The sequence below is a fragment of the Notechis scutatus genome, chromosome 4, assembly GCF_049901735.1.
Source record: "Notechis scutatus isolate UNSWTSFEM ecotype Mainland chromosome 4, rNotScu1.2, whole genome shotgun sequence".
Lineage (NCBI taxonomy): Eukaryota > Metazoa > Chordata > Lepidosauria > Squamata > Elapidae > Notechis > Notechis scutatus.
Genome location: NC_142012.1, coordinates 55,012,253 through 55,025,708, shown reverse-complemented (window position 1 = coordinate 55,025,708; position 13,456 = coordinate 55,012,253). Strand labels below are relative to the sequence as shown.

Here is a 13,456-nt window from a genome sequence, read left to right as displayed (position 1 = left end):
GAAGATCCTGGTCTTATTCGTTCCTTCCTACCAGATGCTTCTTCTTCTAGAAGAAGAAAACAACATCCTGCCAGCCATGCAGAAGATGATTTTGTTCCTATTTAGCAAAGTCTTGAAAATGTTAAAAAAAAAAGATGCTGAAATGCTAGAAAGAGCGCAAGGAAGAGCAACAAAGATGATTAAGACTGGAGGCTAAAACAAGAAGGGTTGGTGAAATTGGGTACATCTAGTTTAATGGAAAGAAGGTCGGGGTGGGGGCATGATAGCAGTTTTCCAATATCTCAGGGATTGGCACAAAGAAGAAGAGGTCCAGTTTGACACACACACACACACCCCCCTGCTCTACAGTATATATCTGACATTTGGTAGCCGTTATCTTTCAAAAGCAACTTTTCCTACAATTGTCATCCAGATCGATCAAGGGCACCTACCAAACTTTTTTTTTTTTTTAAAAGAGGATTTAACCAGCCTTCTAAAGCAATGAATCTCAATCCAGATCAAATCTTCCAGGTAGGTGTATAAACCCTGCTTTACATCATCTGTGAATGCTAGGGTTAAAACTAATAATAAGACCGATGTACACTTTTGATGCACACTAATGTGTAACAAATGAATCCAAAATAGATTTGGATTTTTTTCTGCGTTTTTAATCCAATACCTTTTTCTGCTAGACGCTCTTTTCTTCTCTTTATACTCTTCTAACACGTCTGAAGGTTCCTTGCTGTAGGTTTCCTGGAAGAATAAATTCAACGAGTGAACAAATAGAGAGCTAGACAAATGTAAGGCATTTGTCCCAGTCTTTTGATTATGGTATTACATCTACTCATTATTCCCACCTCTTATAAAACAAGCCTTATTGATATATCTTTTATTGGTAATGAGCCATCCAAGAAATAATTGACATTTGTATGTGTGCTGACATTTGTATTCTCTGCAAAGTAAACATCTAAGCAAGTAGATTAACAGATCAGAGCAAGTTTCCTTATTTCTTTTTATTTATTTGACTATTTTTATCCCACCTTTATTATTCTTACAAATAGTGTAAGGTGGCGAACATATCCAACACACCTTCCTCCTTCTATTTTCCCCACAACAACAACCCTATGAGGTGGGCTGGGCTGAGAGAGAGTGACTGGCCCAAGCCTGTATTAGCCTTTCATGCCTAATACAGGACTAAAACTCACCGTCTCCTGGTAGTTGGCCCAAAGTCACCCAGCCAACTTTCATGTCTAAGGTGGGACTAGAATTCCCACTTTTTGGTGACTGGACCAAAGTCACCCAGCTGGCTTTCATGGCTAAGGTGGGACTTGATGGTCTCTTGCCTTCTAGACTGGTGCCTTAATCACTAGGCCAAACAGTGGTTTTGCTCAGTGGAGCCATGAGGTTCCTTCTCAACAGTCCGCAATTGGGATGTAACTGAGAGATCAACCTATATGTACCTAGGCCTAATTACCTGTACATGAAACTAGACATATATCTATCTACATTTGCCCTTGGAAGGATTCCTAGGCCTAATTACCTGTACATGAAACTAGACATATATCTATCTACATTTGCCCTTGGAAGGATTAAGTCTAAGCTTCAAGTCCAGCACTAACATCTGGAGTCATCAGTGGGGAAGAGGGAAAGTTTTAAAATGTGATAAATGGATGGATAGATATACATATAGATATATAGATATAGGTATATAGAGATGATAGATGATAGATATAGAGAAAGAGAAAGACAGAAACAGATAGATAGATAGATAGATAGATAGATAGATAGATAGATAGATAGATAGATAGATAGATAGATAGATAGATTAGACAGAGACATAGAGGATAGAGGTAGACATAGACAGATATAGACATAGACAAGGGAGGGAGGGAGGAAAGAGAGAATGAAAGGGAAGGAGGGAGAAAGAAAGGGAGAAAGGGAGAAAGAAAGAAAGAAAGAAAGAAAGAAAGAAAGAAAGAAAGAAAGAAAGAAAGAAAGAAAGAAAGAAAAAAAGAAAGAAAGAAAGAAAGAAAGAAAGAAAGAAAGAAAGAAAGAAAGGAAGGAAGGAAGGAAGGAAGGAAGGAAGGAAGGAAGGATGGATGGATTAATTCTGGATGGTTTAAGAGTACTGGTCTCTGTACACATACCTGTACCCGAATAGCCCAGTTCACCTGGTGTAAATTGCTAGACCAATACTCAAATACAGCTCATCTGTCTGGAATCCGCACTGTATATTGGACTTTAATGCAATTGAGCGAATCCAGAAGTATTTCACGAGAAGAGTACTACACTCCTCTGCTCGCAACAGAATACCCTATATCACCAGGCTTGAAATTTTGGGCTTGGACAACCTAGAACTACACCGCCTATGGTTGGACTTAAGCATAGTACACAAAATTATCTGCTACAATGTCCTACAAGTCAATGACTACTTCAGCTTCAACCGTAACAATACAAGAGCACACAACAGAAACAAACTCAATGTAAACTGCTCCCAAGTTTAGCAAGACTGGTCAATGCCTGGAATGTACTACCTGACTCTGTTGTTCCATCCTCTAACCCCCACTCCTTTAACCTTAAACTATCCACTATTGATCCCACCCCATTCCCAAGAGGTCTGCAAGGGGTGCGCATAAGCATACCATCGTGCCTACCGTCCCTGTCCTATTGTCCCCATTTATCCATACCTATTTCCTGTATTCTTACTTGTGTTTATATTTATACCTATTACCTTGTAAGTGATTGACAAATCAAATAAATAAAAAAAGAAGGAAGAAGGAAGGGGGAAGGAAGGAGAACAGGGAAGGGGAAGGAAGGAAGGAAGGAAGGAAGGAAGGAAGGAAGGAAGGAAGGAAGGAAGGAAGGAAAGAAAAGAATGTAGGGAGGAGAGAAAGGGAGAGAATACGCATTTGTAAGAAGTCTGTAAGGGGGTGTGCATAAGTGCACCATCGTGCTTGCTGTCCCTGTCCTGTTGTCCCCATTTATTGTACCTATTTCTTGTATTCTTACTCATATTTATACTTATTCCTACTATCTTGTAAATGATCGACAAATCAGATAAATAAAAATAAAATAAAGATCTCAGCCTCTGATCTCAGACTAAGGTGAGGTATTCTGGAGCAGGAGGGGAACATCTACTCATTATGTTTTAGGGGAAATCATGACCACATACCGCCTTGCCCACGGAGTGAAGGGCACGGGGCTAATGGAAGGAGGAAACATAGAAGAGGAAGTCCTCTCCATGAAGTTTCACTTCGAGTCACTGAAAGCCGCAGTGCCGTTTCCCTCATTCCTGATTTGTTGGCAGGCTCTCGTTAGCTCACAAGGTGCCACCTCATCGTGGTGACCACATTGAACCAGAGGAAGTGGTGGAGAACCACAAAATACATGAGGTCATGCCTGGGTGAAGCTAAATTTGGAGACGTTTTGTGGGCTCCAACTCAGAGGTCTCTATTCTTAGTGTTCTTCTCATCCGTAATCACACTCAAATCAGCCAGGGAACAAATTGGTATTTTAATGACATTTTAAAAGTCAGGAGTCATTCAAACTTGACAGCTTTAAGACTTGTGGACTTCAATTCCCAGAATTCCTCCTCCAGTCATGTTAGCTGAGGAATTCTGGGAGTTAAGTCCACAAGTCTTAAACTTGCCAAGTTGGAAAGCCCTTGTTTTAAGTCATCATAAACAGAAGGACATGGCTTGTGACAAATTGTCTTTTTTTTTTTTTTGCACTAAGTGCAAACCAATGCACTGGCTTAATCATCACCCAGGGAATTAGCACACATATCTAAGTTTCACTAGAATCCCCTTATTATCCATTCACTACCACTGCTTTATAGGGACACGGCTCAGTGGCTAAGACGCTGAGCTTTTCAATCAGAAAGGTCAGCAATTCGGCGGTTTGAATCCCTAGCACCGCGTAACGGAGGGAGCTCCTGTTACTTGTCCCAGCTTCTGCCAATCTAGCAATTCAAAAGCATGTAAAAATGCAAGTAGGAAAATAGGGACCACCTTTGGTGGGAAGGGAACAGCGTTCTGTGCGCCTTTGGCATTTAGTCATGCCAGCCACATGACCAGTGAGACATCTTCGGACAGCACTGGCTCTTCGGCTGTGTAACAGAGATAAGCACGTATGTGCTACCTGTTACCTTCCCTATAGGAGGGGCCATTCACCTTCCACCTGTGGCTTTACTCCCAAATTGAATCTTGTTCCTTAACTGTTCCCTTCTCCTGGCAGCTCTGCACATGAGCACACTGGGAACAGGCTCCAGCTGTTCTTCTGCCCCACTGACTCCCAAGGCAGCTGATAACTGTCGGACAGCCCTGGCCCCATCTCTGCCTCCGACGCAGAGCACTCATCAGAGCCTTCCTCAGACTCCAGGACTGCCCCATGTTCCTCCCCAACCTCCTCACTGTCTGATTCTGCCACCAGCTCTGCTGGCCGCTGGCGGGCCACAACACCCATACAATCAACCATTTCACCATTATTGGAATGTAACTGCAGACTTCCAGGTAGTAAACAACTCACCATGTCTTCAGGAGAATTCATAAGGAAGGTCTCACCATAGGGAGAAATGGGGGGTGGCTTTTCTTCAGCTAGTTCTCCTGGGAAAATAAAGCAAGACAGACATGCTCACAATATCTCTAACACATGTCTGAATATCAATTCTGACCTGCAGAAAAATCCTGGCTTGCAAATGATTGACCAATGTCTTCTTAAAAGCCTATAGTGATGGAGCACCCACAATTTCTGAAGGCAAGTTGTTCCACTGGTTAATTGCTCTCACCTTTAGGAAATTTCTCCTTAGTTCTAGATTGCTTCTCACCTTGGTTAGTTTCCATCCATTGTTTCTTGTCTGATCTTTTGTTGCTTTGGAAAATAGTCTGACCCCCCTCATCTTTATATAGGAGCCCCTCAAATATTGGAACACTGCTATCATGTCCCGTCTGGTCTTTCTTTTCATTAAACTAGACCAAGGGTCTTCAAACTTGGCAAGTTTAAGACTTGTGGACTTCAACTCCCAGAATTCCTGAGCTAACATGACTGGAAGAGGAATTCTGGGAGTTGAAGTCCACAAGTCTTAAAACTGTCAACTTTGAAGACCCCTGGACTAGACATACCCAATTCCTGGTACTGTTCTTCCTACACTTTAGCCTCCAGCCCTTAATCATTTTTGTTGCTGTTCTCTGCACTCTTTCCAGAATAGTGCTCCAGTCAGATATAGGTTTTTGCAAGTCCTGAAGTTGGCACATTCCATGAAGAAGTAACTGCATGTATTACTTTTGCTTTGAAACAAGGTTTAAGTATTTTGAGGTGACCATATTCCCAAAATATCTGGAAAACAGATATGGAATTTCTATGCCTTTCTTCCTTCAGTATTGACAAGATGTGTCTATGGCTCCCATTGCTCAGTATAAATATGATATCACTTGCAACATATAAATTAGCTGCTTATTGACGCAGATTATTTATGGATGATCACAGTGAAATACGATAATCCTTTACTGAAACTACCATGTGAATATATTTTTTCCTTGTAGTCACGCAGGAGAAGACCTTAGACACACATCATACATGCTATTGTTTTATTCTTCTCTCTCTCTCTCTCTCTCTTTTGCCCTTTTAAATCTTTTCCTTCCCTTCTGTTGAAGAACTAAAGGTTAGAAAAAAAATTAAATCCATACCTCCCGTGTTTGAAGTTGTAAGCAAAATATAGTGAAGTCCTTGAACTGCAGACAAAGCAATATGTCTGATTTCAGAAGGCAGGCAAAGCTGTTGAAACTTGCCTTTAACTCTTAATTAGGTGAACTGAAAACCCAGCAAACTATTATGGCATATATTTTTAATCAGATCTGTCTTCCCACAGTGAGGGCTGTATTGACTTGACATGCCTGTCAACGGTGTCCATGTTTGCAGTGCAGAAAAGTTGACTCTTATAACTAATCCCAGAGGTGAAGATGCCCTCAAAAAGGAAGGAAGACTTTTGCCCAGAGTTATCTATTCATCCAAACCACAATGCTAATTAGAATAATGGGCCCAATGTTGGGGACAACCAGTGGTGGAATTCAATTTTTTTTACTACCGCTTCGGTGGGCATGGATTGGTGGGCAAGCCTTATTGTGTGTGGCAGAGGAAGGATACTGTAAAACCTACATTTCCAATCCACCCCACTAACCTGCTTTCCAGCTCTGTTCTCCTGTGCAGGGCAACCAAAGAAGACCCAGCCAATCAGCTGGGACTCGGGAGGCAGAGAAGAGATGGGGGCAGGGCCAGTCAGAGATGGTATTTGCCGGTTCTCCAAACTACTCAAAATTTCCGCTACCGGTTCTCCAGAACTGGTCAGAACCTGCTGAATACCCACTTCTGGTATCAATCCAACAAAATGAAATTTAATGTGGAGAAAAACAAGGCTTTATACTTAGGCAGGAAAAACCAAAGGTATAAGTACAGATGAGCCGAAACCTGGTTCAAAACCAGTAACTGTGAGATGGACTTTGGAGTCCTAACAGACGATCACTTAAACATGAGCCAGCCATGTGCAGCGGCAGCCAAAAAAGCTAACACTATCCTGGGTTGTATAAGCAGGGGCATAGAATCAAAATCATGTGAAGTATTAGTACCGCTTTATAAAACCTTAGTAAGGCCACACTTGGAATACCGCATCCAGTTTTGGTCACCACGTTACAAAAACTGACGTTGAGACTTAGGAAAAAGTGCAGAGAAGAGCAACTAAGATGGTTAAAGGCCTGGAGACTAAAACATATCAAGAATAGTTGCAAGAACAGGGTATGGTCAGTTTAGAGAAAAGAAGAACTAGAGGGGAGAGGATAGCAATATTCCAATATTTGAGGGGCTGCCCCAAAGAAGAGGGGGTCAATTTCTTTTGCAAAGCACCAGAAAGCAAGACAAGAAACAATGGATGGAAACTCATCAAGGAGAAAAGCAACCTGGAATTAAGGAAAATTCCTAACAGTGAGGATAATTAACCAGTGAAACAGCTTTGCCTTCAGAAGTTGTAGGTGCTTCATCGCTGGAGGTCTTTAAGAAGAGACTGGACAGTCACTTGTCTAAGATGGTATATGTTGTCCTGATTGAACAGGGGGGTGGACTAGACGACCTCCAAGGTCCCTTCCAGCTCTATTCTAATGGATTGATAGAATCTCCTTCACATCTAAGGCAGTTCTGTCTGACCTTTCTTAGCAACGACATAGAAGCTGCTGAGAAGATGCATTTAAACTCTGCCAAGCTAGACTAGCTGGTATGATTTCCTGCTAATCCTCATTCCACACGCTAACCGAGTCTGAACCTGTTCAGCTTCCTTGGAAATCAGACAAGGCCAATTGCTGCATACACTCTATAATCGTGACGCTAGCAAAAATCCAAGCAACAGCCCACTCAAAAACTTCGCGTTCGGTTCAGTTTGAATTCAGGAACTGCTTTCGTGGAAAGTTTATGCTATACAGTACACTTTTCTACTATAAATCCGTGCTTCTCCACCTTAGTGACTTAGTGTAAATATGTTCTGCAATGAAACAGGACAGACACAGACTTCAGAGAGTAATTAGGACTGCAGAAAAAAACAATTACTACCAAACTGCCTCTAATCGAGGACCTGTGTACTGCACAAGTCAAAAAGAGGGCTCTGAAAATATCTACATCCCAGACATAAACTGTTTCGATTCCTACCCTAAAAACAACACTATAGAGCACTGCACACCAGAACAATTAGACACAAGGACAGTTTTTTCCCAAACACCATCACTCTGCCAAACAAATAATTCCCTCAACATTGTCCAACTATTGACTAAGTCTGCACTACTATTACTATTAATCTTCTCATCACTCCTTATCACCCATCCCCTCCCACTTGTGACCGTATGACTGTAGCTTTGTCGCTTGTATCCTAATTATTTATATTGACTGTTTCCTAGTATGATTTGATTGCTGATTGTACCCCATGACTATTATTAAGTGTTGTACCTTATGATTCTTGACTCTTGACGAATGTATCTTTTCTTTTATGTACACTGAGAACGTTTGCACCAAGACAAATTCCTTGTGTGTCCAATCACACTTGGCCAATAAAGAATTCTATTATCTATTACTAATATGTGGAATGCATGGGGAAGAAAAGGGCCTACTACTGTGTTTCTCAGAAAATAAGATTGAGTCTTATTTTCTTTTAGACTGGAAAGTAAGCACATGGGCTTATTTTCAAGGCAGTCTGACTTTTTTTTTTTGAGGTGCAGCAGGCCACACTTGTTGAGCTGCACCCGCCATGGACGCGCCGTCGCCTCCATTCTGCACCTTCAGTATTTGAAATGGAGGGTTTTTGGCGACTGGGGGGGAATGGGGAGGGGGGAATTTTCCCACCTGCCATCCTTCCCTCAGTCTGTGCTGAGCTTGAGGCAGCAAAAAAAAACCCTCCCCATTTTTCCTCCCGCGATCCAAAAAGCCTCCCGTGAGCCTCCCCATAAAGAGGGGAAAAGCAAAGCAGCTGGCCGTGGAGCTGCTGGCTTCGCAGAAGTGGCCCAACCAGCAGAAGTCTTGTGCCCAGAAAGAGAAGGGCAAAAGCGATATTTGTGCTGCCCCGAGGGGACCAGCGGGTTGCAGCTGCAGCCGGACAGTTGCCACACACACCCGTGCCTGTGCTGCCACTTGTGCTGGCCACACCCCTCCCCCTGGGCTTATTTTTGGGGTAGGGGTAATACTAGGCCCAACTCCTTGGAAATTAGGGTTGACCTTAGGGTTGTGTTTTCAGAGAAACACGGTAGGACAGGGGTATCAAACTCGATTTCACTGAGGGCCGCATCAGGGCTGTGGTTGACCTTGGGGCCCCGGCTGGGTGTGGCCGGCTGGGTGGGCATGGCCAGTTGGGTGGACATGGCCAGCTTGACACCATTCCCCAAACTGCTGGCGTGTTTCCTCTTCGCACTGGGTAGACTGGGCCGAAGCTACTGTCATGCCCTTGTTAGAGTTGGACTCTTAGGGAGAGGAGGAACAGCCGACAGGAAATGGAGTTGTGGCTCCGGAAGTTGTGGAGGAGGCTGGGGAAGGGCAGAGGCTGGCTAGGCAGTCAGAGGAAGAACCAGGCCCATCCCCTGTTCATCCTAGGACACGCAGGGAGGAACACAGAAGGCAACAACTTGACTCATGAGAGAGGAAGCGGCCATGATCCCCCTCATTGACTGCAGCTGGTGAGAATAGCATATAAGAGAGACGGTTAAAACACAGCATTGCTAGAAGCAAAGCATGTTTTATTTTGGGCTGAAGTTATATTGGTTGGCGTCCTTCCAACAGACTGTGCCTTGTTATCTCCTTGAAGTTGGTAATTACTTATCCTGGTCCATTGTGGAAATTCCTTCATTGTAGTTTGTTTTGGTTTTTTATTTCACCTTCATCTGCTCATTGAGTTTGGACTGTATTGCTTTTTTTTGAAGACTATTTTTGAATAAATTTAATCTCCAATTGAGAATTATTGAACAGTGGGACCAAGTTGGAGGCATTAAAGGACATTTATTTACGTTTTGGATCTTATTACATTTGTGTTACACTCCGGGTCATCACAGCTACGTTGGCCTGATCTTTCTTCGCACTGGGCCTTGAGTTTGACACCCCTATACTGGGAGGTCCATGTATTGCATAATTTCAACCACCAGGTTCTCTCCTTCCCTCCCACTTACAGGCCCTCGGCTTACAACAGCTCTTTTAGTAACCACTCAAAGTTACAACGGCACTGAGAAAAGGGACTTACGACCATTTTTCACACTTATGATCCTTGCGGCGTCCCCAACGGTCGTACAATCAAAATTCAGAGACTTGGCTACTGACTCGTACTTATGACGGTTGTAGTGTATTAGAGGTCACATGATCCTATTTTGCGACCGTTTGACAAGCAAACTCTCAATGGGGGGAGCCTGATTTCACTTAATAACCTTGTGACTAATTTAATAGTTGCTGTGATTCACTTAACTACGGTGGCAAGAAAGGTCTTACAACAGGGCAAAACTCCCTTCACAAGTGTCTCGCTCAACAACAGAAAGTTTAGACTCTCCCCTCAAATTTTCAAACTGACAACTCTAAAAGAATTCCCAACTCTTTTTTAAAAAAATGAAAATAAAAATAACCTACTACCTCTAAAGTATCAAAGTTTCCGAACTATGAAAAAAGCGAGAAAAGCTTTTCACGGTTTTTCACAAACTGACAACTGGACCATTTGATGAGGTACCAAATGTGTCTAAACATGTGTGAGTACACCTTAAGTCAAAGGTTCACCCAGACAGCTGAGCCACTCCATTAAGCCCTCACAAAAGGAAGTGGGGGGCTATTACTTCTCCTTAATGCCTGTCCTCTCTGGTGGAAGGTCAGACATAATTTTAATTAATAGAACTGCTAGGATAGGATGGGATAGGATAGGTTGAGGTGGGGTGGGATGGGATGGGATGGGACGGGACGGGACAGGACGGGACGGGACGGGACGGAAAGGAACGGAACAGAACAGAACAGAACAGAACAGAACATAATAGAGAATGGGAATGGGAATGGGAATGGGAATGAGAATAGAATAGAATAGAATAGAATAGAATAGAATAGAATAGAATAGAATAGAATAGAATAGAATAGAAAAACAGGAGTTGAAAGGGACCTTGGAGGTCTTCTAGTCCAACCCCCCACTCAGACAGGAAACCTTATACCATTTCAGACAAATGGTTGTCCAATCTCTTCTTAAAAACCTCCAGTGTTGGCGCATTTACAACTTCTGGAGGCAAGTAGTTCCACTGGTTAATTGTTCTCACCGTCAGGAAATTTCTCCTTCATTCTAGGTTGCTTCTCTCCTTAATGAGTTTCCATCCATTGCTTCTTGTCCTGCCTTCTGGTGCTTTGGAGAATAGCTTGACTCCCTCTTCTTTGTGGGAGCCCCTGAGATATTGGAACACTGCTATCATGTCACCCTTAGTCCTTCTTTTCATTAGATTAGCCATACCCAATTCCTGCAACCGTTCTTTATATGTTTTAGCCTCCAGTCTCCTCATCATCTTTGTTGCTCTTCTCTGCACTCTTTCTAGAGTCCCAACATCTTTTTTTACATCATGGCAACCAAAACTGGATGCAGTATTCCAAGTGTGACCTTCACATGATCTTGATTCTATCCCTCTGTTAATGCAGCCTAGGACCGTTGTAACTTTGAATGGTCTTTCAATGAACTGTTATCAGTGGAGGACTACCTGTATTAGTTAATGTGGTATGCTTTTGTAGTAAAAAAAATCTATGTTAGCTTTTAAAGAGAGATTACTGTTGTTGGTAGGGTAGATACTATCCATGATTTAATGAGGTGGTTCCAATCTGAAGGCAAGGAGATCCCAGCATCCTCTGAAAACTGGATCTGTTGCCATTATGTAGAAGGTCTTATTGGATATAGTCTAAAAAGAAAACATTGTTCAAAGAAGGCCCTTTCAGTATGCTAAGCTACAAAACAGCAATGTAGGTGGTTTTGAAAACGTGATGTGGGTTTATCACTTGGAAATCACCATCCCTTCTGGCATAATCTCCATCCTGTTTGGGGCAAATGCTAATATTGTCAGCATTTATTAATTTTAGTATGACAACTGGACAGCGTGACCTGCCAGCTATCTTATGACCTGCCAAAATATGTCTAACCACAATGTGCAAAGCAATCTTGTTAGTGTCAATCTTATACAATATACACAATACATCAGCAATCCACTAATCCTTCCTCGTAGTAAAGCTTTTGAGGTTCCTTGATGCTCTCTGAGCTTGGTTGATATCTTGCAGATGTTTCATGACCGAACTAGGTAACATCATCAGTGCTATAAGGGAGTCAGGGTTGGGGAGGAGGAGGAGGGGGGGAGGGGAGGGGGAGGGGGAGGGGGAGGGGGGGGAGGGGGAGGAGGAGGAGGAAGAAGAAGAAGAAGAAGAAGAAGAAGAAGAAGAAGAAGAAGAAGAAGAAGAAGAAGAAGAAGAAGAAGAAGAAGAAGAAGAAGAAGAAGAAGAAGAAGAAGAAGAAGAAGAAGAATTGTGGAGTGCTTGTTATTCTCTGAGCTTGGCTGTTTTATTGCAGATGTTTCATTACTAGACTAGTATATAATATAACTTCTAGCACTGGTGATTTGGCCTGATGAGAAGGAAGGACTCCCTGGAGAAGAACCAAATGCTAGAAGAAGAAGGGGATGGCAGAGAAGGAGGTGGCTGGATGGAGTCACTGAAGCAGTTGGCATGAGCTTAAATGGACCCCAGAAGATGGTGGAGGACAGGAAGGCCTGGAGAAACATTGTCCATGGGGTCGTGATGGGTCGGACATGACTTCACAACTAACAAGAACAACAACAAAGTACTGATGATATTGCTTAGTTGCATCAGGAAACATCTGCAAGAAACCCACCAAGCTCAGAGAGCACCAAGGACCCCACAGTTCAACCCTGAGCTGAATATATTCTTTTCTACTGTGGAAAAGCAAAATTTACACATTTCCCCTGCAAGAAAATGCATTCGCATTCCAATGATGGAAGGATTGGTGTAAATCCACCACCACAATCTACCCTTTCTAATCCTGACAATGGTCCTAATCATGGTTTCATACCTGGGCCAGATCCGTGCTAAACATTACTTCCTTCTTTTTGAAAAAAGAACATAATGAGATGTTCCACTTTTGCATGTATAAAACCCTTTCTTTATAATTACAGCCTTTCAATGTTGTAAATTCCCCCCAAATAAGACGCTCGAGATCACATGTCGAGTGTGAATTACAATTAGTCACAAAATTTTACTCACGATTGTCTGAAATACAATTCTCAGAACAATGGATACTTAAACCATCCGTGCTTCTTCGTTCATGTAGAGAGCTGGAACAACATCAAAGGGGAGAAATTACATATTAGAACAAATTTATATTTGTAAGGTACCTGATATCTACAGTTTACAGAGTTACAGATTCAGGCATCAACATCTTTAACAAAGCTCTTTGACCCTTTGGTGAAATTAAGGCCACTGTTAGACAATTGTGGCATAGGCACCATTCCTAGAACAGAGAAGATGGCATTGACTTATTCTCCAAAATACCTGAAGGCAGGGCAAGAAGCAATGGGTGGAAGCTCATTGTTATGACCTAAGGCTTCCCAAGACCATGAAGCAGATTCTTCGTCCTAATAAAATCCCTTTTATTTAGTTTAAAGTGAATTCCTCTCCAGCAATGTCCCGGCCAACAGTCTTTCAAGAGATTTCACAACTATAGACCTTTATCAGGCTGGGAGAACTGCCAGGCCAATATTTCCAAACGCCACGCTGTAGCAGCAATTACTTGGCAAGAAATCAGGAACAGATCTTCACCCTAGTGAATTGAACTAATTGTCTCCTGCAGACACCACTCCCCTTTCGCTCCTCTTCATTCCCTATGGGAGGGGCCATTCAAAATCGACCTGTGCCTTTACTCCTGAGTTGATCCTTGTTCCTTAACTATTCC

At 42.6% G+C, this 13,456-nt stretch overlaps 1 protein-coding gene across 3 annotated transcripts in view; it reads right to left on the bottom strand.

Annotated features, from left to right (window-relative positions):
- Positions 1-13,456, bottom strand: part of ARAP2 (ArfGAP with RhoGAP domain, ankyrin repeat and PH domain 2) — a 135,443-nt gene that overhangs the window by 91,320 nt on the left and 30,667 nt on the right. For all 3 annotated transcript variants that reach the window (XM_087965848.1, XM_087965846.1, XM_087965847.1), the window contains exons 3-5: positions 12,769-12,839; positions 4,507-4,583; positions 659-732 (exon numbers count right to left, since the gene is read on the bottom strand). In XM_087965848.1, the coding sequence (XP_087821974.1) occupies positions 659-732; positions 4,507-4,583; positions 12,769-12,839 (222 nt within the window). The remainder of the gene's footprint in view (positions 1-658; positions 733-4,506; positions 4,584-12,768; positions 12,840-13,456) is intronic.